The 27977-nt window shown below is 45.2% G+C and overlaps 3 protein-coding genes and 1 non-coding gene across 14 annotated transcripts; 2 read left to right on the top strand and 2 right to left on the bottom strand.

Moving 5' to 3' along the window:
* Nucleotides 1-67: 67 nt before the first annotated feature.
* LOC103480946 (uncharacterized) lies at nucleotides 68-14363 on the bottom strand. 6 transcript variants are annotated; one of them, XM_081599363.1, is made up of 5 exons: nucleotides 14272-14362; nucleotides 11697-11827; nucleotides 6368-6570; nucleotides 5209-6252; nucleotides 68-2141 (listed from the first exon to the last, which is right to left on the bottom strand). In XM_081599363.1, exons 3-5 carry the CDS (start codon nucleotides 6482-6484, stop codon nucleotides 2094-2096), a joined length of 1209 nt encoding a protein of 402 aa, XP_081455489.1. In that variant the 5' UTR covers nucleotides 6485-6570; nucleotides 11697-11827; nucleotides 14272-14362; the 3' UTR covers nucleotides 68-2093. The 6 variants fall into 6 exon arrangements, with proteins under 6 accessions (XP_081455489.1, XP_081455490.1, XP_008434368.1 ...); XM_081599364.1 differs by lacking the exon at nucleotides 11697-11827 and having other exon boundaries at nucleotides 14272-14363; XM_008436146.3 differs by lacking the exons at nucleotides 11697-11827; nucleotides 14272-14362 and adding an exon at nucleotides 10160-10780.
* Nucleotides 14037-18362, top strand: LOC103480947 (PRELI domain-containing protein 1, mitochondrial-like). Of its 6 annotated transcripts, none has more exons than XM_081599367.1 (6): nucleotides 14037-14060; nucleotides 14880-14982; nucleotides 15257-15482; nucleotides 15583-15696; nucleotides 15908-15986; nucleotides 18024-18362. In XM_081599367.1, the coding sequence occupies exons 2-6, from the start codon at nucleotides 14891-14893 to the stop codon at nucleotides 18134-18136; spliced, it is 624 nt and encodes a 207-aa protein (XP_081455493.1). In that variant the 5' UTR covers nucleotides 14037-14060; nucleotides 14880-14890; the 3' UTR covers nucleotides 18137-18362. The 6 variants fall into 6 exon arrangements, with proteins under 6 accessions (XP_081455493.1, XP_008434373.1, XP_008434376.1 ...); XM_008436151.3 differs by lacking the exon at nucleotides 14037-14060 and adding an exon at nucleotides 14084-14286; XM_008436154.3 differs by lacking the exon at nucleotides 14037-14060 and adding an exon at nucleotides 14333-14418.
* trnag-ucc (transfer RNA glycine (anticodon UCC)) lies at nucleotides 14511-14582 on the top strand. Its single transcript has one exon. It is a non-coding gene; the product is annotated as a tRNA-Gly (tRNA).
* A 314-nt stretch (nucleotides 18363-18676) lies between the features above and the next one.
* On the bottom strand, nucleotides 18677-27536 carry LOC103480948 (lysozyme g-like). The gene is made up of 8 exons (XM_008436157.3): nucleotides 24468-27536; nucleotides 22835-22963; nucleotides 22371-22388; nucleotides 22197-22274; nucleotides 22017-22116; nucleotides 21825-21942; nucleotides 21156-21294; nucleotides 18677-19694 (listed from the first exon to the last, which is right to left on the bottom strand). The coding sequence occupies exons 1-8, from the start codon at nucleotides 24565-24567 to the stop codon at nucleotides 19552-19554; spliced, it is 825 nt and encodes a 274-aa protein (XP_008434379.1). The 5' UTR covers nucleotides 24568-27536; the 3' UTR covers nucleotides 18677-19551.
* Nucleotides 27537-27977: the final 441 nt, after the last annotated feature.

Genomic DNA, 27977 nt, shown 5'->3' with positions numbered 1-27977 from the left:
GCTGCATATCCTCTGAAACCACCTGGAGGAATCGGTTCGTTCTGCCACCAAAATCACTTCTCAGAAATGAGCTTTCAAGATAAAATTTTAATGAGAATGTCTCGGTGTGTACAAGGAATCACTGAGCGTGTTGTCAGACGGGAAACGACACAGTTGCAGTGTGGAATGATCCGATCTGGTTCCGCTCGGTTCCCGGGGGTCCCAGAGTTCTGCTCGGGGGACCCAGAGGGTCGCTGCGAATTCCCACGCTGCATTCGCGCTTCTGTTGGTCCACCACATGGTTCAATGTTCAGCTGATGCGGGAACACAGGAGCTGGTTCTGAACTCTCTCTGTCGGCCCAACAAGCTGGATTAGTGACGGTGAAACGTCAAAAACTTCAATTAGAGGAACCAGAAAGCAGTGAAATGGTTCCCTCAGCCGTATAAAACCGACCGGACCTTTGACTGCACCGTTAGGAGCCTTAACATCGACATCTACACAAACCCAATAAATGATCACAACTCTTTCATTTGCCAGATTCAAATGAACCAAATAACTTCTGGACCACCAAGAGAGTTCAGAAGCAGCTCCTGTTGTAGCAGCAGAAACGCGGCCCAGCAAAAGTCAACCAAGGTGCCGTTTAAAGTCCTGAAGGAGGAGGTAGACAGAAGAGACGGGTAACAGTGATGTGGTTGTTGTAGTCCTACTGAGGGGAACCTGTAGTCCATATTAACAGTCTTGGATCACGTCCTGCTGAGGTCAGTTTGTGAATCCTCTTTGAGGTTAGCTGGTCAGCCGGTTTTGGTCAAACTGAAGGAGTCTCTGCGGCTGAGTCCTGAATCTTCCTGGGTTTTGCTACAATGGGATTAGTGGTTAGGCTGGGCGGATGAGGATGAAGAGGAGGAAGGCGGGTTTTTTTCCACGGATGGAAAAGGTTGCAGGTCTGGGAGGAAATGGTTAATGCTCTCGTGTCCTGAAAAGTTTGATTCTGGGTTTTTTATCTGGACTTTTTCAGTCACTGCTAAGTTTAACCAATCAAAGCATCAAACTCCAGAGTTGTAATTTGAAAGATAAGACAGATAAGTTTGGTTTTCTCAAACAGGATGAAGATTTTCCATCCTCCCTCTGTCAAACCGAATAAAGCAGCAGTTTAAAGTCTCTTCTTGAACTTCCAGAAGCATCTACGTCTTTACCAGCTAGGAACGTACCGAATGGTTTAGCCAGAGTCCTTTCTGACCCCCTGAGTGTTCTTGGTCTTGGTTTAGATCCAAGACCTTTAATAAAATCTTCCACCAATACGTAGAGATGCTGAGCAAACCTCTGCCTGACACATTGAGCATCGACAACCTCTGAATTTAGCAATGTTTACGACGCAACTGGACAAAAACATAACACTGACGAGCCTAAAGGGTTAACAAACGATAACTCATGGTCCCACTCAGGCAGTCCTGTAATCTGGTTCCCAGTAAGACTTCCAGCTGCTCCAAGGACCGATCCCATGATGAAAACTTTATATTCGGCCTGAAAACTAGACTAGACCAGTGAGTCATGAACCCAGAGACGGTTAAGTCGTCCCAAGGGTCATTTCAGGGGTTAATTCTGGTTTAATGCTGATAAAGTATTTAATGGATCCATATAAACATATCTCACTAGGATTGCAAAGATGGAGCAAATCCACTTTTACAAATTAGATAAGATATATTTCTAATATATCTGGTGTCTCGATGCGTTTTCCACTGAATGACCAGGTTGGAAAAACCCAAATATAAAGTGAATAAAGAGCCAATGAGGTGTCAAGATGACTTACAGCTGATTTGAAGGGACGGTTGGCATTAATAGCTGATGAGCACAAGACCATTCATGTGGGGAGTCAATTTGACAACTGCATCATGTTTTACCTTTAAACCCCCTTTGCAAAGCATTAAACCTTTCTGATGAAGCCCCCCTGTTTCCTGGGATTCCTCCTCCTCGTCCTCCATCCAGTCGATGCAGGATTTCTGGGCTATCCACACAAAGTCCTGCTCTGGTTCAGTCCGAGACGCCAAAGTCCTCTGGCTGAATCTCATTCAGTCCCGGTGTGTCTGTGTTGGTGACTCCACTGGTGAAGGAAAGGCTAGAAGAACCAGCGAAACGCCTCACCGGCTGGGACGGAGGGCGGCCGCTGAGGAGCAAACAGAGAAGAAGAGTTGGTGAAAGAGCCAACAGAAGTCAAGACATTTGCCCGGCTCATTGCAGCTCGAGTCATTTATTCAGGTTGGCCTACAAATGAAGTGAGCTCCCTCAGCGGTTCCGTCTTGCTCAAGTCTTGACCCAGTTGGCCAGAAAACCTGCTTGGCTTCAAACCCAAAGGATCAGACTGAAAGGTTAATGTTTGCATCTCTTGGAGAAAAACTTTCTTCTCTAAATTAGAGCGTTCATGGAGGAGGTGTTAAGTTCAAAGAGTTGCTTTTTGGCCTTTTTGTTTCGGACTCTGCAGGACAGAATCTCTGCTGAAGGTAACGGCGAAGCACTGACAAAGCTTTAATGTTCAGTACACGGTAAAGTTTAGGACCGAGGGAAAGTCTGTCGGGTCGACTTCAAAGAGAGCAAAGAAAGGATGAGGCAAGAGAGTGAAACCACCTGCCAACACACACACACAGGACGCACAGGTTCACACACTCTGTTTGCCGAGCACACGTGCATGGTGCTGTCAGTTGCCGTGAGGCTCCACAGGTCCAATTAGTGTGTAATTGAGGAAGATTATGGCTGCTAATTCACTGTCTTCGTAACGCACACACTCCTTGTTTTAGTGTGCAAGGGAGGGAATAATTAGAGTTGGTTGGTAGACATTCCCACAGGAAGTGTGTGTGTGTGTGCGTGTGTGTAAGAGAGATATATGGAGTCATCAGTGAGGTCGAAAACCGGTGTCAATGAATTATTGATCGCCGCTACTTCTTACGGCAAAGACGAGCGCTGGCACACACACCCCGAGGAGAAGGCAGATAACATAAATATTCTCCGTTTCCCGCTCTCTGCAGGCTCTCTTTATCTCTGTGAATCAGTGTAGAGCTGGTGTGTGTGTGCCTGTGTGTGTGTCGGTGTGTGTGTGCCTGTGTGTGTGCCGGTGTGTGTGTGTTGGCAGCCTGCCAGACCTCGGCAGGCTCCAAGCTCTCGCTTTTCACCACCCACCATCTGCACAGCACTCACACACACTCACTCAGCGGGGTGAGCGATGCCTTCCAGCCTCCCTGGCAGTCATCTGGGTTAAGTGAGCCAGGACACACACACACACACACACGCACACACGCACACACACAGAACCAAGCACACACACAGAAACATGTAGAGAGAAGTAAAACCAGATAGAAATTTTCCTCCGTCGCTGTATGCTCGCGAACATGTCCAGGGTCTTGAAAAAGCATCGATACCCCTGGAACTTTTCCTCATTTTGCTACATTATAACAACAAACTTCAGCGTTTTAGAGGAATGAACAGACGGATCCAAAGTGTTGCATCGTTTTGGAGTGGGAGCAAAATGAGGCAACATTTTTAGGACCGTCTTTCACTGAAGGTAAACCTTGAAGATGCAGTTCAGCTGAGGTACGTCTCTAACTGGGGCCTCCAACGAGTTTTCTATCAGAAATGTCAAGGATTTAGCTGCCTGTCCATACTGAAGAGAAGAATCTCCACAGGATGATGTTGCCACCACCATGTTTCACTGTGGGGTTGGCGTGTTTAGGGTGATGTTAGGTTTCCAACATGAGAACCTCTAATGGCAGCTAGACTCGGCTCTACCCTGATGATTCAGGTGGTTTTCCTTTATGACTATGGAGCACCTCCACTGGGTGGGACTGTGACATAGTTGGGTCGTCCAAATGGTCTGAGTGTGACCTTTATGCAACCCAACACAACCACAAAGGAGGACGTTGAACATGTTGCTCAGTTTGTGGCTTTTTGTCTGACTCAAAGAAGAAGAGAACCAGCACAGGCAGCAGAGAGAGGAGTGTGAATGAAGGCCCCCAGACGTTTGGGCGTACTGTACGTATTCTGTGAGGCATGCGGCTCCACAAACACTGTCCTGCATGGATGAGATTTCATGGTCCAGCGTATTGATTGCATACATTTCTTGCAACAAGTTCCTTCATTTCCTCCAGTCCGAATGGATTCTGGCATGTTTGATGAGCAGGTTGCCCACTGATTTGCTAATGTACAACACAAGGTACGAGTACTTGATCGGCAAAATGTACCTTTGCTCATTCGTGTCCGACAGACGTCTGCTTTGAATTCGCCTCTAGGACACGCAGATCTCCGCGGAGTGAAGTACAACAAATATGTGGGGGCCTTTAGTCAGTCCTGTGACTCTGCCCAGTCAGTGACCCATTTCCCAAAAAGAAGCTGGTACTACGTAACTTCTGCGATTGGAAAACCCTTATAGCTGAGTAGAGCTGAGTCTAGGAGCCAACAGTGAATTGCTTGAAAGTTGATTTGACCAGATCTTATCTGTATCCTGTCTATCACTTGTGTCACAGGACTTGCTTGGTTTTCTTTCAACGTGTGTTTTGTTCTTACCAGTTTTATTAAGATGTCAGTTTTGTAGATGGCTCAACTAATATCCGTCTTGTTGACAGATTCTCCCTCTTGAGCTGTAGATCTCTGCAGCTCCTCCAGAGTTACCATGGAGCTTCTGGCTGCTTCTCTAATTAATTCTCTCCTGTCGGTTTAGCTGGATATCAGATCTTGGTAGATCTCCAGTCGGTCTCTCCATGTTCAGATGATGGATTGGTCAGCGCTCTGGGACAAAGTTTGGGATGTTTTTGTAGATCCTAACCCTCCTTTTAACTTCTCCAGAACATCCCCCTGCAGCTGCGCTCCTCGGTCTTATTCCATCATCGTTTTCCCTCCACTTCACAATGAGGACCTACTTTGGGTAACTCGGTGAGAATAGGTCACGAGTGTCCAGCTCCAGTCCTCAAGGGTCGGCGTTCTGCTAGTTTTAGATCTCTCTGCTCCAAGACAGCTGATTCAAAAGGTTCAACGACCTCCTCAACAATAATGTTCTTTGGAGGTCGGTTGATGACCCATCGCTGGATTCAGGTGTTGATCCAGAGAAACAACCAAAACATGCAGAATTCCTGCACTTGAGTACGGACTTTGAACCCCACCAAACCCAAATAAAACAAAATGTGTAGTGATTTAAATACTTTTGTTTGACTTGGCTTGTTTTTTACCCTATGTGTGGGTGTACTCACCTCCAGCACCCCACCTCCTCCTCCCGGCTTCTTCTTCAGCTCCTCACACTTCCTGAACTTGCAGATCTGGTGACCCGTCTTCCTGTTGCGGCAGGACGAGCAGACGCCGCAGTTGATCAGTCGTCTGCACGGCCCGCACACGCCACAGCGCTTCCGCTTCCTCTTCGCCACTGTCCCTGACGATGATGAAGATGACGAGGAGAGGGACACACCCCCCGCTGTCACCCCTGATGATGAAGGGGAGGAAGAGGAGGGGCAAGGGGAGGAGTTGGTGTGCTGCTGGCAGTCCGTTAGCGCCCGCTGGCCGCTTGTCATCTGAAAAGCGCTGCTGGCGTCTGAAATCCCACCACCTGCGGACCCCATTGCCATGACGATGACCCCGGGGGGTAATCCCAGCCCCCCCAGGAAGCCACCACTCATGACTCCTCCCCCATTGCAGTTGCCGCCCTCTGATAGGCCCATCATGTCCGGGTGGGCGTGTCCCTGCTTGTTCATAACGCCACAGTCTGCCCCGCCGCTGTAACCGGGGAGAAAGTTCCCGTTGCTAGGCGCTATGGGGTGATGGTGTGCTGTTCCCTGGCTAACAGGAAGTGACGCAGTGTGTCCGTGTTTCTCAGCTCCTCCCCCTTCACTTCCACCACCGGTTCCTCCCCCTCCGGACCCCCCACTGCTCTGGTGCATGCTGCTGCTGTGGGGGTGCGAAGAGGTCATGTGACCTGGCGTCGCCGAGGGATGGTGGTGGTGATGCGTTGGCGCTGTAGCTACAGGTTTGGGCCTGCCCCAGAACATGGCCGCCGGGTGGTTCATGTTCATGTTCATGTTGTCATGGCAACCCCATGGGGCTGTCGCCATGGCACCCAGCCTGGCAGCGGCGGGGGGAAAGATAGGAGCGGCGGCCGCCAGACGAGCCGCCAGTTTGGCTGATTGTGGGAAGTTTGTCACGTTCATGTTCATGTTGACGTTAGTCTTGTAGAAGGTGGCGATGGATGAGCGGTACCGGTCCATCTCAGTGGTGTAGTCGAGCATCGGCGCTAGGCCCGACACCTGCAGCAAAGACCTTCATCACTTTTCACTACGCCACGTGACTTTGCATCTCAGACACCAACAATTCACCCGCGCGGGTGATCTCATCTCAGAAATTCAGAAAGCATCAACTCACCTGTCCCTGACCTCCGTAACCATGGTGATTTGGGTGATGGTGAGAGGGGGCGGAGCTTCTCTGCAGCATCGAGGAGAGGTCACTCTCTACACACACGCCGCTCGTCATTCCCGACATGACCTCTCACACACGCACACACAAACACGCATATGAACACGTTTGCTCAGCTAGCAGTTAGCTCTGTGAGGTCACTGCGTTTTGGTCTGTGGATACAAACAGATCAGACAAAGTGCCTTTAGGAAACACAGTTTATTGATTTCTACAGACCACGATAACCTTCCATTCTGGCGTAATCTTTTTACCCAATATAAGTTAATAACAGAGCACAATCTTTGTCTATAACTGATGTATAGACGTTGGTTTATGAGATATTGGTATTGGGTAATACCAAGCTAAAGGACACCTCGTCTGTCTTCCAGAATATCAGAGCACCGTGTAACGTATTCCCTCGTTAACATATTTGAACCTTTGTGTTCCCTGGTCAGCACTATTTCCTCCTTCTTTTGGCGTAAGATCGGGGTAAGCACACCTCGCATCACCTCCGATATGAAACCAGCCCTACTCACTTATTCCAGTGCAGTAGATGGTGATACAGCGTTTTTGGGACTTGGTGTTAAGCTGTTGATGCAATGTTGGAACTCAAATCTGGGAATGATGTCTCAACCAACCAAAATGTGTTGGCTCATTCTTATATTTCAGAAGATGTTCGACAAAACTGATGGTGCCTATCTCCAGCAGTCATTGGGTAACAGGCAGGGTACACCCTGAGCAGGTCACCAGTCCATCACAGGGCAACCAATTTAGAGAGACCAATTAATCTGTGGACTGTGGGAGGAAGTCAGAGTTCCCAAATAAAGCCAAGCCATGCACAAGGAGAGCATGCAAACTCCACGAAAAAAGACTCCAAGCCAGGCAGCGGTGCCACAAAATGCACCACCTTGCAACCCGAACCCAATGCAATTTATCTTCTATAATTCACTGTGAAATGTGTCCTAAATGTTTTCAGTATCCAAAAATATTAAAAGACACGTATACACAGGTGCTCAGACAAGATTGAGAGTCCTGGTTCAAAGTTTTAGTCCAGACATGAACAACGAGTTGAAGGTCGTTTGTTGTTTTAGTCTAACTGTAACTGTAATTATTCTGGTTTGAAATGTGTACATGGTTTTACCCTAAAAGTATTATTTCTATTGAGTTAGCATGTCAACTGGAACAGAAAAATAGGCAGCAGCTCAGTCTAATTCAGTCGCTGTATGAGCAAGTATAAAAAATGATTTGTAAAGCCAATGGAAGAGACCGTCCTTATACCCTTATACCATAAACAAAACAAATCGATAAACAAAAAAATGAGAAGGTGCAACCTCAAGGAACTAATCCTGATAAACCCCATGACATCGTTATACACTGTACTCTGCTGATCCCGCTCTCTGTGCAACGACCCAACAGCCCAACCTAGAAACCACAACCTCACCTGACAAGAACTGTACCATCATTTTGGTTGCCTGTCTAAGACGGGATCAACCTTAAAATGATCCTTACACAGCATTGATGGTGGTAGGAAAGACACCATTTTGTTTGGGTCAGTCTGGGTGGTTGTACTATGAAGACAGATTCTGGTTTACAGGTGTTGGAATTTATTGGGTTCATGACCCACAAAAAGTATAAACCAGGTTCTGGTTGCCCCACACAGACTGAACTAGAGAGGAAATGCTGCATCGTTCACTCTATTGGGTTCCTTCCATCATTATGACAAGTTCACCATCTCAAGGTTTAGCCATCTGACTCAACGCAGGGATATACCATAAGGTATGGGCTTGTATTCCCAAATCCAGCCCTGTAACCTTTAGATACACCCTTAATTCTACACATTTGAATCAAATACTTAATTACCAGACCTCTGCAGAGCTGAAAGATGCTTAATGAGCCATTTGATCCAGGTGTGTTGGAGAAGGGAGGCGTCTAAAGGTCTAAACGATGGTAGATCTCAAGTATCGGACTTGGGGAATCTGCTGCACAGCAACAAACCTCTAGGTATGACTTCAGGTGACCTCTAGTCTCTACAGAAACCGTAGAGACCCAGCGCTAGCTCTGTGTTTTCAGCAGACCAGTCCTCATCAACACCATGTTTACTTGCTGCTGCGCTGTGTTGAGGTTCTCCTGTGACCGGCCAGGTGACCAACACATTGGTCCACGTCAATGATGGTGCATAAGATGATGCAAGGCTGCCTTCTCCATGTCACTCCTACTAAAACCACCAACTCTGTTTATCTTCAAAAATTTAATATGAATATGATTGGACAAGAATCTGCATAATCAGCAGAGAAGTCCCAATATCCAGACTAAACCAGCCTGAAGTTCTGTTAGGAAAATGTATAAACTGATGAAATCCCAGCCCTGAAACCTGGGAACTATTTGATGTGACATTATAATCTCTTGCAAAGTGTGATTTTTTGTTCCATTTCCATTTAAGATGTAAAGTTCGTTCCCTGGTGTTTTTAATTGTTAAAATCTGTCCCCAAAACTGTTCACTTCAGCAGCATTTTAGTCCAGAAGACGTAGATGTAGATGTCTGGTTACCTCAACATTAAGAAAAACTCCTGATTTTAGTTTGAAAAAGATCAACATCTCATGAACGTGTAGTCAAGTCGTTCCAAACTTTGGGCATGAAAACTCTAAACTAAGAAGCTAGGAGTGATTAGCTTATCTGAAGTGGCCCAAAACCCCCAACTTTTCGGTTCCATTGGGGCATTTTTCCATGTTGACGTCTTTTCACTTTCCAGCCCAATAATGCTGCTCAGACACTTTTGGGGGAGTCAGAACCTTCCCAAACCACTTTGGACCGGCGGCGTCCTCAGTTTGGTTCCCAGGTTCCCAGGAAATCCCGGTCAGTTGGGAGAGTTGCCCGGCCTCGGACCCCACGGTGGCAGCACAACAAACCAGCCAGGAAAGCATCCGCTGCCTTTTGTCAGTGTGTGAACAACGAGCAGACTGCGCGGTTGTGTGAATGAGTGTGAAATGTGGGTGTTTGTCAAAGGAAACAAACGCGTGCAGCCTCTAACAGAGTGTGTCTATCGCGCGTGTGTGTGTGTAGTCGGTGTGGAAATGTGTGTCGGCTCGTGCGTGCGTGCGCGCGTGTCCCACCCCCTCATCCACTCCTCCTCCCCCCCTCTCCAACCCTCAAACTCCCCCGAGGCGTAACTAATTACCCTGTCTGGTCAAGCGGGCCGGCGCGAGCTCCGACAGAAGGTCACAGCGGCCACCGACCGCGAGGGGAAAACGGCTCTCCCACGCGACACATTAACACCTCCCCCCCTCAGGCACTGAAAGCCAAGGAGCAGGGAGGGAGGGAGGCGAGGAGGGTAGGAGGGAGGGAGAGTGATGAGGTGGAGGGGGTGGGGGGGTCAAACACAAAAAAAGGCAGAGCCGATAACGACCGATAAATACCGTGAACACAGCATGCAGTCCGATACAGCGCGAGGAGGAAGGGAGAAGATGGACGGCGCGTGCTGCTGCTACTTACCGGCCCCGCGAGGAGGAGGAGGAGGAGGAAGAGGGTGATGAGGAGAAAGAGGAGGAAGGAGGAGAAGACCGTCTGGGAATTAGCCCGCCACGGATCATGGCTGGCGGGGAAGGAGACAGAGAAAGAGAGGAGAGGAGGGGAGGGGGGGAGAGAGGAGCTCCGGGAGGGATTTGTCGGTCTGTTGGTACCAAGGAGGAGGAGGAGGAGGTGATGGAGGGAGGGATAACGGGGAGTGGGGGTTGGAGGGAGGAGGGGGGCGGATGGATAATCACCTGGGCTTGGCACAAGCGAGCGCGAGGCGGGGAGAAGGAGGGAGGGCGAGGCGTTAAATTAGCCCGGCCGAGGAGAAGGGAAGCGGCTCTGTGGAGACCCTGCAGGGGAGGAGGAAGAGAGGCGAGGAGCTCGAGGAAAGGAAAGCGAGAGAAAAAACAGCACCACGGGAGGAGAGGGGCGGGGGAGGAGGGGAGATGAATAATGGCGGAGGTTATGAACGGATACGTGCGTCGCTCTCGCGGCAGGGCGAGAAGGGGAGGGAGGGAGGGAGGGGGGACACACGACGCTGATGTTCGGTAACAGAGAGGGGAGGCTGCGTGTGCGTGCGTGTGTGTGTGCGTGTGGGGTGTGTGTGTATGTGTGTGTGTGTGTGGGGTGTGTGTGTATGTGTGTGTGTGTGTTCTGCTGTCGGCAGCGCCCGTGGCGGCGTGGCGTGCGGCGCGCGGCGTGAACGGTCTGATTGGCGCTGTGGAGAGGTGAGGAGGAAACAGGAGGCGCGAGAGCTGGCAGGTGATTGGCTGCTGGCCACTAACAGAGAGAGGTAGAGAGACCCTTCAGAGAGACGGGAGAGAGAGAGAATGAATGAAGAACTCTGTTTTTCTGCTGTTTCCTTTAATAAAACTGAAACTCTGGGCTTTTCCTCACTGGTTTGTGTGTTTTTGATAAAAACGTCTTAATTATACCAACTTTTCGAAGTTGTTTAATAATAATCCTAACACACATTTATTGATTTAAAAGCACTTTTTACTGAGAAAAGTTTCATCTTTACCCACACACACACACACACACACACACACCCACACACCCACCCACCCACACAATATGCACACACTCTGTTAGTGGTTCAGTGTTGAAGCAATGGGGTAACAAATGTTACTTCCATAGCACCTTATCAGATCCAGAGGATTGATGAGTGCTTTTACACTACATTCCCACGGGGAGTAGCCACAGCTGCCCTGGGTCTGACAGAGGTGAAGCTGCCCTCTGACCCCCACCAGCAGGCAAGGCAGGTGAAATGTCTCATACAAGGACACAATGACAGAGGTGGACAGAGCGGGAATCGAGCCGGAACCCACCAAGTGAGGGACGAACGCCTTCCACCGTCGCCCCATATAGGGGTGTAACGACGACCCACACATCTTAGTAATAAGATTCCAGTCCTTGTGACATGGTTCGTCATGATACATGGTGTTGGAAAGAATCCAGTAGCTGTCTTCGGATGGAGTCCTGTCTCTGACCAACAACAGTCCTTAAGGATGTTTGAGAAATCATCTCAATGCCCTCACCAGAATCACCACCTTAATGTGCTGGATTGGTCTGATTACCCAATCAAGTATGAAGAGGGAAGAAGCTTTGGTAACTGAGGTTTGACCTGACTAGAGTCCAGTCCTCATCCTAAAGGCCACAAGTGCTCACCTCCAAATGGACCAGTCAAAGACCAGCAGCAGCGGAGCGACAGGTAAGTGTGGCAGAGTGGACGTGCTGAATCTGGAGATGTTTGGGATGGGGAAGGTTACCAAGTATAGTTGGACTCACCCCAACACAGCTTGGGCTCTGATCTAAAGTCCTGGAGAGGGGATGGACCCTCTCTTACTTTAGAGTTGGCATCAGGCGGGTGTGGAGGTCCTCTCATTCCTCTGGTGGAGTGCCTGGTGTTGGAGTTTACCCTGGTGAGCCAAAGGGAAGGTTCTGAGTGTTGTCTGATCTTATAAACTGAACAACAGTCCAGCGTCTGTGGAAGGTGACCCCATAAGGGCAACAGGGCATAACGATAGACCTGAAGCTTGACGCCTCAGACATTCAAGTGAAAAGATTTAAGAAACAAGACGTCAGGGTGAACTCTGACCTCCTGGCAGAGGAGCCAGAAGGTCCTCCTTTTCAAATGAGGTTTCCAGCAGCTGTGGCCTGAAGGTCAACTGACCATTGGTTTTATTTTGAACAGAGCAACAATGGACAGGTGATGTCTGCAGGTGTCTCATTGGGTTAGTCAGTGGTCATCCTTGTTCCGTTCACAACAACCCATTCTTTGAGCATCTTCCTCAACGGTGAGCGAAGATAGAAACCTTAATGGAAAGAGATCAGCAAGAGGGAACATGGATATTTCTAACCATGACAAACGTAGATGTGAGGTAGATGACAATGCTTCAGGAAAAAATACATGAGATGGACCCAAAGATCTCAGTGAAAGTGAAAGCTCAGGTTTAGAGTCTTGGCATCTCAGCCAAATACTCAGATTTCTGAGAAGAGGCAGATAATCCACACTGGAGAGTCCCAACGTAACCAGTTAAAAGAAATCTGTGTTAACTGGAAAAATGAAAGGCTAACAAGAAGTGTCTATTGAGTGAACGGTATGTTGAGGTCATTTCTTTAGGAGGCAGGAAAAGAGCCCACACACAGACCGTGAGAAATGATCCGTACATCATCTACCGCCGAGGTTCTCAAACTTTACCTCATAAAATAACTTAACATTTTAACTCTCCATTTATTGGCACTGCATGATGCCTGGAAGGAAACACAGAAGATGATATTTAGAAGTTTAAAGTCGGAAAATCTAAGAACGTTTGCAAGAAGTCAGAACTCAGTTTGGGAAATTACAAACCTGAGGTTTAATACGACTGTAGAGCAACCAGAGCTTGGAAAAGATCCTCCTTCACTCAACTCTGCAGGTTTCAAGGTGCAACATCCAGATTGAGAATAATCTCCATTTAACTGAAGCTGAATTTGTCTGTGATTGGACTGAGTGGATTTCAGAAGATAGATTTGATCTGTGTTTCTTGTGAGTTGGTACAATGTCAGTGAACTGGATTTAAAAGATTTGAATTTAATTGATCATTCATTTAGTTTTCACTTGTTTACAAACTTGAGGTTTTAACATAGTTCAGTGGGATTTGGAGTCATTACCAGATCCAAGTTCAGAGGTAAATGAGACACACTGAAGCACCAATTTGTTTTGGGCGTAATTGAAATCTTTTCCATTAAGCTCATCCTTAAAGTTAGTCTTAGTTTTTATTGTAGTTTAAGTTACATGGATCATCAAATCATCATATTGTCTGATGTAGGGGCTAAGGACCACACTGTAAGATCTGAAAATACTTGAGACCCTCTAAAAATGCTTGTAACTGGCTTGTTTATAGCATCAGATATATCTAAATGTGTACTAATAGTCATAGAATTGGTCTCAGTCCTACAGCAGAAGCTAACATCAACGGTCTTCCATATTTTCGCTCTTGGGGATTGCTAGCCAATAGCGTATCCTTGTGCTGAGATATTTCAGCTTCCCAAACTGCATTTTCTTTTGAATATTTTAGATATGCTCTTCTACAAGATTCTGTACATAGTCTGATTTTCCATAAATAATTTGAAGTTACCTTCCACAGAAAAATCGGTGAATCCAGAACAGTGAATCTTTAGCAGGGGTCCACTGTGGGTATTTGGTCACTTTATTAAAAAAGCATATTTCTAGGACTGGTTTTTATTTAAATAAATTTTTTTTACTTCTACTTGAGTAATATAATTTGAAGAAAATACTTTTCCATGAGTATAATTTCTGGCTACATTACCCACTGAAAGTGACTTGACTAAACGTAAAAACAAAAGCTTTTTAACCCAAAAAAGTATACGAAACAACTAGGTTTTGTTTTTCTTTTTCACCAAGCACTTCTTTACTAATACTTAAATGCACAACTAGGTTTTGTTTTTCTTTTTCACCAAGCACTTCTTTACTAATACTTAAATGGATGACAACATTTTATTCCTGAATGAAGCGTTTCTATTACTTGAGTACAATTTTCAGCCACTCTACACACCTCTGGCTCTGAATCGCTGTTAATTTCATATTTACTTTTTAAACCACAACCACGCAAACTGTGTCTGGGTTCCACTAGAAACCCCCCAAACAAGGTAAGAAAAACAGGCGGGCTTCTGCTCTAAAAATGACTAAATGTCGACATCTAGTGGAGGAAAGCGGGATGTGCCGTTATTGGTTTGATCTACTGGTTTTACTTGGATGTTCAGCGGCAATAACTGTAAGCAGAGGCCTTTTTGTCACACCATCGGTAGACTCTTCAGTAATGCGGCTTTTATACCGTCGAGTCCGGACTTTTACACCGACCTGATCCCGCTGCAGGTATGTTAGCTCCGCTGCTAACGGTTAGCCTCGTCTTCAGCTCCAGGTGGCCAGGCTGCCGTTAATGTCAGCAAACGGCTAATATGGATTAAACGGAGCAGAAAGACCAGCCCTGCCGCCGGGAACTGTTCGGTAATCGGGGTCAGAAAACCGAAAATCAGAGCCAGCTCATTGTTTTTCCCTCCTACAGTCAAGTAGATACATCGGGACAGCGGTAGATGTGAGCGTTGGTGGTATAGTGGTTAGCATAGCTGCCTTCCAAGCAGTTGACCCGGGTTCGATTCCCGGCCAACGCAAATGTTTTTTTTTTTTTTTTTTGGGGTCTGTAGTGTTTCTTTAATAATTTATTAAAAATGTGTACATCAGCTATTAATCTCGAGACTATCACTGTAAAATGCATGAATTACATCAAGTACATGTAGTGACTACATAATACAATCTTCTACCTAAATTTTAAGTTTTAATAAGTAGTGTGGATTTTACCAACTTGAATATTCTGGATGCTAACATAGAAACTGGATCTGTTTGAAGTGCTCTATTATGTAGAGTATTATTATGACTAGAGTTCCTGAATGTTGTGTTACCTCCGGCAGCGAGTCCAGACATGGGGCGGTACTTCTACAGCGAGGTCCACATCAAGAGTCCATGGTATCAAGTTCTGGCTGCTTTCTGGCAACGCTACCCAAACCCATACAGGTAAGTCAGTTAAATTCTCTACATAGTGACCTCGACATCATACAAACATGTGAGTCCTCTTTAAATCAGGCGGTGGACATGAACTTTAACCTCTGGTAGATCACTATCACCTCCAATCCCCACACAGCTCAGCTGATGTGTGGAGGTACGTCTAAAAACATACAATAATTAGATATTTTTCTAATTCAGAAAGTAAAAATCATTTTATTTACATTAATACATTTTAAGGCTGGGTATGTTTGGATCTGATTGGACCTCTGGTTTTCTGTGCCAGCACTCATGTCCTCACCGAGGACGTCCTGTACCGTGAGGTCACCCCCACCAACCTCTTGTTGTCACGGAGACTGCTGACCAAAACCAACCGGTTGCCAGGATGGGCAGAGCACATCTTTCCCGCCCACATGGCGCGGGATGTCTACGTCCTGGAGGACTCCATCGTGGACCCGGAAGCCAACACCCTCGTCACCAAGACCTGGAACCTGAACCACAACACCCTGATGGTGAGACCCGGCAATGTTTCTATAGAGGTGTCCTGTCTGAGGGAATTACTGCTGTTTCATTATTGATTTGCAGTAAAATGTCCAGTTCTAATCCTCTCAGACGGTGGTGGAGCGCTGCATGTTTGAACAGGACGGCAGTCAGCCCACATGGACCAAACTAAAGCAAGAAGCTTGGATCTCCTCATCTGTTTATGGGTTGACCCGGCCCATTCAGGTAGCATAAACACTCCAACAGTTTAATCAAATCTTTCAGACCTGGACTCAGTGTCTTCAGTTTGATGAACCTCACAATTGTAGAAAAAAAGTGTGGATAACACAGAGCTGTGCATTGTACCTGAACCTGAAAGTAACAACAGGACATGTGATCCCTGTGGTTGATGTGTCCAGGTAAGTCGTTTGTCTAACTGTCCTTGTCGGTCCACCAGGAGTTTGGCGTAGCGCGGTACAAAAGCAACCAAACTCAAGCCATGAAGGGGCTGGACTACGCTCTGACCAAGATACAGAGTAAGACAAAGATTAATGTTTATCTATCTCACAATTGAGCCGGAAAAGGGTAGAGTGCCTTCTCCGGGTCAGGGGGGTCGTCCTGCCTCAAGTGGAGGAGTTTAAGTATCTGGGGATCTTGTTCACGAATGAGGGAAGAAGGGAGCGGGAGATCGACAGGCGGATTGGGGCAGCGTCTGCCGTGAAGCGGGCGCTGTACCGGTCCGTCGTGGTGAAGAGAGAGCTGAGCCAAAAAGCGAAGCTCTCGATTTACCGGTCGATCTACGTTCCCACCCTCATCTATGGTCATGAGCTTTGGGTCATGACCGAAAGAACGAGATCACGGGTACAAGCGGCCGAAATGGGTTTCCTCCGCAGGGTGGCTGGGCTCTCCCTTAGAGAGAGAAGCTCGGTCATCCGGGAGGGACTCAGAGTAGAGCCGCTGCTCCTCCACGTCGAGAGGAGCCAGTTGAGGCTCGGGCATCTGGTCAGGATGCCTCCTGGACGCCTCCCTGGTGAGGTGTTCCGGGCACGTCCCACCGGGAGGAGGGAAGACCCAGGACACGCTGGAGGGACGATGTCTCTCTATGGCCTGGGAACGCCTTGGGATTCCCCCGGAGGAGCTGGAAGAAGTGGCTGGGGAGAGGGAAGTCTGGGCCTCCCTTCTGAAGCTGCTGCCCCCGCGACCCGACCCCGGATAAGAGGAAGAAAATGGATGGATGGATGGATATCTCACAAAAAGTCCTCTTACTTACCTCACCAACACAATCTCAAGGTGACTCAACAGCCGGGTGGTAGTGGACACCATTCAGAGTAGCTGCAGCTCAGAGGTAAAGGTTGCCATACTCCAAATGGAGGATTCTGGTTCTGACCGTGGCAAAGTGGTCCGGACCTTTACCTTTAGTCAACTCCTGAGCTAACTGTGGAGGTTCTGTTTTCTAGTTCATGTCTTTTGTGGATTGTCTGCACCCTTTGAGGCTTTTTAATGTAGGAGTTTAGGGTACTAGGGTTACTTTTACTTTTGCCTCTTGTAGTTCTAAATCTAAAGCAAATGTCCATTTTCCTGAAAAAGTCTTGTTTGTGGCAGTTGTGTACAGGATCTCTGGGCGTCTGGTTTGGGAACCTCATGGCCTCATCTTTGTATTTTAAAGGTAATCTGGTTCTGTTGGCCTCTTCAAGCCATGACGTTCATCCTGCAGTGTAGCAGTCGGTGGCTGATTGTAAAGCAGCTGGAATGAGAACCTGCTCCCCGAACTCTTAAGACTTTTTGCACCAACTCATTTCCCACTGAGCAGTTTACAGCTACATGGTCATAGAAATGTATCTTTATAAAGTCGAGTCTGGTAGACATTCGCTTTAAGTTTGCTTGGACTCTTCGCAGAGTCTTTAACTAGTAACGCGTTGGGATCGTAGGGAATGAGTTTGATAGTCTTGCTAAGGAGGAGGATCTCTGGTTTTCACGTCCTGGATGGATGGATGGCACATTTTGTCTTCCCTACATGCTTCCAGTTTGCTTAAAGATAAATTAGTGGCCACTCTTCTCTGTTCCAGCTGTTTGGCCCTCACCAACATGGAGGTCCTTCTAATCAGCTCAGTCATCTCTTACAACACTTTCCTCAAGAGAAACATCCTAATTTTACCTGTTGGCATTAGGTGCCATATGTATCTCGATTTGTACATGAAGAAAATCTCTTTTAAAACCTTGCAGCTCTAGGTAGTAGAGCTGCACTTCTTTAATTCCACCACTAGATGTCACTGTATGTAGCAACTGGTACCTTTAATGCCAGTCCTTCAGTTTTACCAGCATATTTTAGCTCATTTTTGTTTAATCAAAGATATTAATATACTGAAATACGATCTTTCTCCAGATATCTAGAGAATCAAATTGTTTTTAAATTTGTTCCAGTATATAAAACATTAAACCTGAAGGTGTACTTACTTATTACTACGATTGTATTTGCTCTTTAAATGTACTTGGGATTAAAATATGCTCAGTATTTTATCAACGTAATACAGCTTATTGCATCAACTAGTCTGTTTTCTATTGTCTTCCTCCAGGTGAAGATCTTCCCCATCTCCATGGCGACCAGGAAGATTCATCCGGGAAACACAAGCCCCGCCCACCAAAAGCCCCGCCCACTCCAGCCAAGAAGCCCAATCAGTTCGCCTGAACCGATAACAGCGAGTAAACAAAAACTGCTGTTCTGAACCTCATTGGCTGTGAAAGTTACAAATTAAGATTGGTCACCTCAGATTTTCATTTTTTTATTGGAATAGATTCAAAATTGCTTTTAGTTTTATTGATTTATTGAGCGTCGTCATTTTTACACAAAGAATCAAATGATTTTATATGTATTATTACAGTTCTTGTTCAATACATTTCTTTTTTATCTACCATTTTTTTATGTGTCTTTGTTTCTTGCGTTCAATAAACATGATTTATAAAATAAACTATCAATTCAGTCATTTATATTGAGTTAAAAACACATAACTTTGTTCAAATTAGTTGCACTTAATATAAAAATGTAATATTAAATGCTGTGTCAGGTGCAGGATTTGAGGTGAAGATGAATTAATCTAATGTCTGTTAGCATCTTATCAGATTAGCGTCTCTGTTGTTCAAACTGAAATTAAACTACGATAACGACGCTGTTTCCTGTTTGTTTTACGGATTCAAGGAGTTTAGCTTCACTTTGAATAAAATATGAAACTAATACTTTATAAATTTATTCAGATTTCACTCTGGGAACCAAAGTTCACCTCAATTGTCTTTACAGACCAGAAATAATTCATAAAAACGACGTAAAAGAACAAAAGTTGAGCGGGTATCTACGGTTAATAACAAGCACTGACTTTCTTTATGAAGAACAAATTATTTACAATTAAAACAACTGATGTTTAAAATTAACTTAATCAGAAACAGTGAAGAAATAAAAATAAAGGAGAAAGCATCTCTATCATGATGCTGCTTAATCAATTCACATTCTGCTGGAGGAAACTTAAACATTTGAAATTCAACATTTTATGCAACATCTTGTGTTAGGAAGCTAACATAAGATGAGACTAACATAAGAATAACAGTTAACACTGAGCAAATACAATTCATCTACAAAATAAAAAAAAACAAAATATTTTTGAAAAAGTTAACCAAGATGTTCAAGACCAAAATATCAAATTTATCGATTAAATTATTAAAAATCATCACAGTTAATAGTATTAATAAAGGTTATTTAGCAAAGAAGATTACCTAACCAATATCTAACATGTAAATTATTAAACTGTTGTCTCTTATAGGTATAATTTAAACTGAAGTTTTAGCTTTAGCATTAGCTTTAGCATTAGCTGTCACTAAATACTGTTTGTTCAGTGTCATGAATGAATGTTTGTGATTAGCGCTTTAGAGTTAGAGTAGCTAATCTTTTATTTGCCCACCACTGGTGATGAGGATCAAGGTGTCGTTATAAATTCTGTTTTGGGTTTAGAAAACCACAAGAAGCCGAACTGTGGTGGGAATAAATGGGCCGGTCCGACCTGGTGGTCGTGATGTTTCATGGAGGAACCGCAGCAGGTTTGCCGCCGTTTCTCATCATTTGTAGCCTTTTTGTTGGAAAAACTGCGCTCTGGCGATGACATCATTAGAGAAGTCCTTGGTCCGTGTCTCGCTGTCCAGGTGATCGGGTTGGGCTAGAGGAACCCGCTCCAGCCCAGTCATGTACCCGACCAGCGCTCCTGGAACACATGTAGCCAGTCTCGTTAAAGACGACTCCATTAGAGCTGCAGTACGTAACTTTTATAAAGATGTTATTTTTTTTACACATTTTTTAAAACTGTCACCAGGTCCCGACAGCTAATCTGTGAAACGATCGATCTCTTCCACCTCTTTCCTGAGCTGCTACCGCCATTTGAAGAAATGCTTCGCTCCCAACCAAAACCAACCAATCACAGCCAGAGGGAGGGTCTTAGCGCTGTCAATCAATCTCTGCTAAATGTGCTAGTAGCAGAGAAATAACTTAACCCTTACAGGAAAGTCATTTATCAGCCATCATTGGTGGCCATGCTAACTAGCCTTAGCATTCACAACGGGTCCGTGCATCAAAAGAAGCTCGACACAATAAATCTGGACGTAAATAATGTCTGAAAATTATAATTCTGAAAATTGTGAAAGAAGCCTGCAGTTTATTGGGTGAACAAACTTAAAATCACGTGATTTTAATTGTGTGTCTTATTTAATGGGAACATCATAATTTGTTCCCATTATGGGTAGAGTGCCTTCTCCGGGTCAGGGGGGTCGTCCTGCCTCAAGTGGAGGAGTTTAAGTATCTGGGGATCTTGTTCATGAATGAGGGAAGAAGGGAGCGGGAGATCGACAGGCGGATTGGGGCAGCGTCTGCCGTGAAGCGGGCGCTGTACCGGTCCATCGTGGTGAAGAGAGAGCTGAGCCAAAAAGCGAAGCTCTCGATTTACCGGTCGATCTACGTTCCCACCCTCATCTATGGTCATGAGCTTTGGGTCATGACCGAAAGAACGAGATCACGGGTACAAGCGGCCGAAATGGGTTTCCTCCGCAGGGTGGCTGGGCTCTCCCTTAGAGAGAGAAGCTCGGTCATCCGGGAGGGACTCAGAGTAGAGCCGCTGCTCCTCCACGTCGAGAGGAGCCAGTTGAGGCTCGGGCATCTGGTCAGGATGCCTCCTGGACGCCTCCCTGGTGAGGAGTTCAGGTCCCACCGGGAGGAGGGGAGACCCAGGACACGCTGGAGGGACGATGTCTCTCTATGGCCTGGGAACGCCTTGGGGTTCCTGGAGGAGCTGGAAGAAGTGGCTGGGGAGAGGGAAGTCTGAAGCTGCTGCCCCCGCGACCCGACCCCGGATAAGCGGAAGAAAATGGATGGATGGATGGATGGATGGATCATAAATTGGAAACTATTTTTTCTAGATAGCAGAATATCAACACCGTAAGTTTTCAGTCAGAGACTTTTAGCATCCTCCCAGCCTGAAGACACATCTTCCACTGCTAGCTTCATGTCCGAGGGGAATCCAGCCCCTCAAGAACATTTGGAAAACTATCAATGAAGACTGCGATGGAGGGAACGAGAGAAAGTTTCTATTTGGAAGACAAAGCATGAAGAAACAATGACTGTACCAGAACTTTAGAACCGGTCCATCAACAATTTAAAGCTGTTAGTTCTTCACCTTTCAGCTGCATCTCTTCTGACCAATCAGGCTTCCGGTTCTTCATGTCCTTGATGAGGTGAATCAGGCAAGTGCTTCCTTGCTCAATGTGCTCCCTGCTGAACGCTGTTCCTTTCAGCTCATGATGGTCTTTATGGATCTGCAACAACAGGACATGGTATCGGCTGGAAGACACAATGAACCAAAGTCTCAGTCCTGCCGGTTAATGTCTCGGTTCCGTCATGTTGGGTGTGTCTCCGTTGGAAGTCTGTTCCTGACTGCTTTGTGGGCGTGAAAACGCCCAGGACCTGTGGTCCATGCTACAATGTTATTTTGTGAATGTACTCTTGGGCAGCCAGTTTCTCAGAAATCTCTTACCCGATCCAGTTTGACGCTATATCCACTCTTCCGCCACAATTGATAAAAGGTTTGGACCTCAATGCTTCCCAAGGAATTAGTAATTTACTGCTTGCTATCTCACCAACTACGACAGCAATACAGAATGCAGTTTTCTGTCAATCTAAATGCTTGCATGTAACACACTGCTTGGTGTGACATGTGTCACCCTTTAAATGGTTACGGAAAAATGGAAGAAGAAGATCTGCAAATGGAGACAAACTCTACTCGGAGTGGACTGGGAACAAGGGGGTAAAGCCGCGGCCGTGGAGAAGTGAGCGTCACCACACAGACCTGCATGAGTCCGAAGCAGACGCTGTCGAGTTTTCCGTAACCCTTACAGTCCAGGGTTCCTCCGGCGCGGGACTGTTTGGAGATGATGGCGGCGATCAGAGCAGGATGAAGACGAAGCCTGAAATGTTCACATCGGTCTGTCTGTTTATATCAAGGACACAAAGCAACAACTTTTGCAGTTTTGAAACTTACGCTTTTCCCACACTTTTGATGTCCGTTTTGTACTTAGACATCAGCTCCAGATCTTGCTCTGCCAACGTTTTGGACACTTCAACGCCAGTCATCCTGTTCACTGCAGAGGAATGTCACTCATGGGATGGTACTTTAAATCAGACAAGCCTTTCAAACCTTTCCTGAGTGAAGGTAACTCACTGCTAGAGCTGTCAATGTTTCTTTCCTTTGTGATTTTAGAGGCTCCAGTCGTCGTCATTTGGCTGAGGTTCCTGTACTCTGAAACGCAGCAGCAGAACAGGGGGAGCAGGAACGACTCGAGGTCTGGTTGGATGGTGAATGCCTAGTTTTTGAACCAATAGAAACCATCCTCACCTGTGTGGGTCTCATTACCTGAAAGATAAACAACAGAACCTGGTTTTAGTCACATTGAACACAGCCAGTGGCCGTTGTTCCTGAGCACCAGGATGGATAACCACAATCTACATTACTGACAGTTGGACGGTGCCTCAAGGTTTATCGTTCGGAATGTTAATGCTGGCTTTTCACATGCTATCAAGCAGAGTTTCCGGGTTTTGGTAAATCTGCACATTAACTACGTCGGTCTTTAGTTGGAGCATTTAACAGGAAGCAAAGGCTCAGCAGAAAGGAGGAAACAAACATCATCAGGTCTTTGTCATCTGAGAAATTTGGTGCATAAAAGCAAACCTGCAGAAAGAACTCATCTTGTAATTCATCTTCTTTCTATCTCCTGTTAATCATCACTGCAAGTCACAGATGAAAATCAGCTCAGACTAAATAACTTCACTTTGAAAGGAAAGTGAATGCAGAAGTCCCACCTGACAGAAAACCTTTGAGCTTGTCGATCAGGAACCCAACAAAAACGCCCAGGATGAAGGTTGGGAGGATGGTGTGAAGCATGGAGGAACTCTGGAGATCCACAGCAGCAGCAGCAGTTTTACCATATTCTGTAAAACCAAATGAGTCAGAGATGCCATATGCAGAATATTGTTCAACCTCCGTCACAGTAATCAACCTCAGTCCCCACCAACCACGCCAAAGCAAACGCTTGGACCAGGTGGTGATACAGCTTCCTATGTTTCAGTAAACCTGTTGTAGCGCGCCGCAGAACAAAGTACCATCAGATCTAAGGAGCTAAATAACCTGTAAATACCTTTTTAACTCTCTCTAAACGTTTCAGGAAAGTGTCCAGTGAGTTCCAGAGAGCACCCTTTACTCTTTACGAAGCACCCATAAGACAAAGTACATAGTACCTTACTGAAGGTATTCTGTAAAGACTGAGAAAGTAGCCAGGAACTACCACTGAACTACGGGAAAGTTATTTCACTTCGGTAGTAATATTCCAGTAAAGTTCCCTGTAGGTTCCATTGAAAACCCTGTAAGTTCCAGTAAAACAACCCCAGTAAACCCTGTGGGTACCAGTAAGGCACTCTGTAGGACCCAGTAAAGTATCATGTTGGTTCCAGTAGGGCTGGACAATATGGCTGAAGAACATAACACGATATAAAAGTTTCATATCAGCCAATATTAATAATTATTGATAAGATTTTTTTGGTTTAAATATCTGAAATGCAACCAAACTGGTGATGTGACTTTTCCTGTTCTCTCCTTGCTGTTGTTTTTTTAAGTTTTCAGCAGCTATGAGGCACAAACCTTAAACTGCAACAACAGGTTGTTGCTAGGTAACCAAAGAACGAGTGAGTTAGTTGATGTCACCAACCATTGGGCCTTTCGTCTGCCTACATTTCCCAGAATGCTGTGCGATTCTGGATCAGAGCTCAGGGAAAGTATTGAATAATATAATTAACATAATTTTTATTGATATTGATCACGTGTCTATTGCGACATATATTGTTATTGACTTATTGCCCAGTAAAGTAACTTTCAGGGCTCCAGACCTGCAGATGCAGAAGTTGATTTGAATGATTTTTGGCCTGTGAACCTTTTTTCAGTTGGATTAAAACGATGAAACTATCAATTATAGCTTCGTCTGAGTTCGGTGTTTTTGGTTTGTTTTTTTTTGTTTCTGCATTTTAAAAAGTTAACTTGTACAAGCAGCAGATGAAGCTGCTGCAGAGAAACAGGAAACAGGAAGTCTTGTGCATTTTCACACCAGACTGAGAGTTCAAACACCGTGAAGGTCGTTTACAATCAGACGCTTCAAAATGAAGAAGTTTTGTGACGGGAAGGAGTCGCAGATTAACAAACACGATGGATAAATTCATAAAAACCTTCATCAGATCTGAATGCTGTTTACTGTTAAAATGTGTCGAGATAAAAAGTAGCTGCGTCTCATCTGCTTAAAAACTGTCCAATTTAAAATCGACTCCAGAATCAGCAAATTGATTTTTAGTTTCGGAAATAATGTCCACATTATCTACATACAATAAAGTTATGCGTTGATCTTTGGTGTAGCAGAAAAGCGGCGTTAGAAACCAGAGTTTGTCTCACCTTCCATCATCACAGCAGCAGGAGACGTCTGACCTGATCTGCAGAGACTTCCTGCTGTGTTTTCTTCACAGCAATGACGTCGGCTGACAGTTTCACACATTCAACTGCTGCCCAAACCTGCACATCATCAGCTGAACATCAGCTCAAATATGTTATCAGAGTTACTGTAAATGTGAAGCACTCCGCGAAGTTTCTTCTGTTTATGATCATGCAATAAGTATAAAGTTGAGTTGGTGAATAAGATGCAGCAGATCATGGGGAAGCAAACGAGGTGAGACTTCCTGCAGTTGAACTTTCTGCATGGAAAGCTGAGTAAACAACACGTAGCTGCTCAGCTGCAGCAGGCGCAGGCATCACTGTAACGCTGTGGGCTTTTACTGACCTGGTTGAATCAGGGCTTGATGTGAGCAGCAGGTCGGGCTTTGCTTCTTGCATCTTCTAATCTGATCAGCTTAGAAGATGCTGAGCTCAGCAAATTGCTCAGCTTGGCTAAATACTACGTTGGTGTCATAAGCTGGTAGGTTGTGGTGAAGAAGTGGACGCAGCTAGACCCAGGATGTAGTGAAATAATGAGTTTAATGATGATACTCCAACAACAAGGAACAGCGGGGAACGGCACGAGGAAAACTGGCAGCCACGGAGACAGACGACATCAATAGACAAGGACCCGACGAAGAACACAGACAACAGGTGAGACTAAATACACACGGGGGGAATCACGGGAACGAGACACACCTGGGAGACAATCAACGGGGAAAGACGCAGAGACAGGACTAACAGGGAACAGGATCACACAGAAAAACTCAAAAATAAACACACAAGAACACGGATCATGACAGTTGGTATAAATACCAAGTTTTTATAATGCTTTAGCATTATCCATCCATTTTATTTACACCCTTATACCTAGTGGGGTCAGGGGTCAGGAGGAGCTGCTGCCTCTCCACCAAACGTTCCGGGCGAGAGGCGGGGTCACCCTGGACAGGTCACCAGTCTGTCGCAGGGCAACACAGAGACAGACAACCATGCACACACACATTCACACCTAGGGAGACTTTAGAGAAACCAATCAACCTGACAGTCATGTGTTTGGACTGTGGGAAGAAGCTGGAGTACCTGGTGAGAGCCCACCATGCACACGGAGAACATGCAGACTCCATGCAGAAAGACCTGGCCGGGAATCGAACTGTTCAGCCTGCTTTAGCATTAGCTTCCGTTAAATATCATGTTGGTACAGCACTTTACCATTAGCTTTATCATTAGCTTGGCTAAATACTGCTTTGACATAGCACTTTACCAGGGGCTTCTGCAAATTACAACGTTGGTTTAGCGCTTTAGCGTTAGCTTCCGCTAAGTACCACAATGATATAACACTTTAGTGTTAGCCTCCGCTAAATACTATGTTGGTGCTGTGTGTTAGTATTAATGGACTTAGTGTTTGATTAGTGTCACAGGATTAGCACAGCTAACATTTTAGCACTACTGTGCCTTAGTATTCAGTGATCCTAAGTTGATTGTTGAGCTTTATTTTTCACTGAATTCGGGTCTTTTAGTGACATTTTTCTACCAGTTTTGATCGACTTTTCTTTGTAAAACAGCTCAGGTTCAGTCAGACTGGATGAAGAACAACTGGGTTGTCAAACCCAGTTTTTCTCCTGTGTAACCACACAGAGCGAACAGGTCATGCTGAGTGCAACAGGTTCTTTCTGCAGTGAAGCGGAAACCACAAAGCCTCTCATCAGCCGCACCCAACGTCTCTGCAAAGTTCAGAGGAGCAGGAAACCAAATGTTTGTGAGCAACTTTCACACAGGAGTAACCCCAGAGAGCATCTTTTTATCTTACCACAGTCACTAAAGCGTCTCTTCAGATTTGACTAAGCTGAAATGATCCACTGCTGCAGTTAGAGCTCAGGGCTGCATTGGTGTCATTCCTGTAGCTCTGAGAGAATTCATCTGAACCATAAGTCTGCTTTTATTTAACTCTGCTGAAATACAGTTCAAAAGCTGAACAGTTAAATCAAAATAACGAAAAATAAGATCGATAAACGCACATTTTGCCAGCCCGCGAAGGGGATCTGCTGCCGCCTGCTGGCTTTATCATGTAACTACATGTCTCAGTCAAATATTGACCTCATAATTACCTCATAATTCATAATAAATACCTCATAATTCACTTGAATAACCTAATTTGCAAAGTATTAGAGAAAAACACCAAACAGCAGAAAGAATCTGGACTGTAAGGCTAATTAACTGTCTAGTAATCAGTGAAATAGAAACATAAGTACATATTTTAAACGCTGTTTTTCTCTTTTCAGCCATTATTTACTCCAAATGAAGCTGAGAAACCGAGAAAAGTGCACAGATTTATCCATATACTCTGTAAGCGAATTGTTCATAATAAACAACAATGACTAATAACCTGTTGAAGAGCAGAAAACATATTTTATAAACGGGAATTTGGCCTTTTAAGGGTAAATGTCAATTAAATCGTCTTATTGCAGCTCCAGTTGCTGACACACGGTCTAAAAAAGGTTTTCAAACACCCTGAATATCTCACATTTTGTTATATTTTTCAAGTTACAAACATCGTTATGCCTGAAACACTGTAAATAGGAAAGTGGTTCTTTAAGTAACTTTATTAGACAGAAATAAACAAATGAATAAATATATAGGAGCTTTTCAGGCTCATTTTGCTCTTTTTCTGTTTTCTGCTATGAAAAAATCAACATGTTACTAGAAGTTTTCCGACATAAATCAAGAAGTTTCTCCCTGTTGCTAGGAGCTGCAGCCTTCCTCTGATTGGTCCGCAGCCTCTCTGCTCGGACCAATCAGAGGCCAGAGCGCCCGTCACCAGAATCCATAATCCGTCTGTTTTTATCCTCATTCTCTCCGCCGGTGGCTGGTTTCCGGCTGCGCGGCTGGTTTCTATGTTTGCTGGCTGGATGTTCGGACAGGACCTGCTGGCTGAATCCCGAGCAGAGGCTTAAAACCGGCAGACTGATACTGCGGGATCTGCTGCGGCTGCTGCTGGAAGTCCAGCTATCACAAACACACACAGCGAGAACTTCCTGTTTACGATGCCAGCTTTACAAAATAAAAGCTTTCCGATCAAATGGTCACGCCAAGCATAACCGCTGATTAAGCCATTAAATGTTTGTATGTTTTGTCATATATAATCATTTTACTAAAAGAGTTAAAATCTGTGGCAAAATTTAAATTAAATTCAAATTCGAAAGTACTTTTTTTTTTATCCCAACGGGAAAATAAATGTAATTAAAAATGTATCAGCCTTTCTATTTATATTTTCAATGTGTTCATTTCTCTTAAATTATTGTTAATAATTTATTTTGTTTCGTTTAACTTATATGTTTTTATTTGTGGTTTTATTTGTTTGGTTTCATTTTTATTTATTTAAGTTTGTTTTTGTCAGTGGGTGTTCAGATTTAAACTGTTTTCAAATCACCGTGTGAAGAGTTCGGTGCTTTTACTTTGAAGGTCTCCCAGGCCAGG

This window comes from Poecilia reticulata, chromosome 18 (genome assembly GCF_904066995.2).
Source record: "Poecilia reticulata chromosome 18, P_reticulata-male-v2, whole genome shotgun sequence".
NCBI classification, from domain to species: Eukaryota; Metazoa; Chordata; class Actinopteri; order Cyprinodontiformes; family Poeciliidae; genus Poecilia; species Poecilia reticulata.
This window is presented reverse-complemented; position numbering and strand designations above follow the sequence as displayed.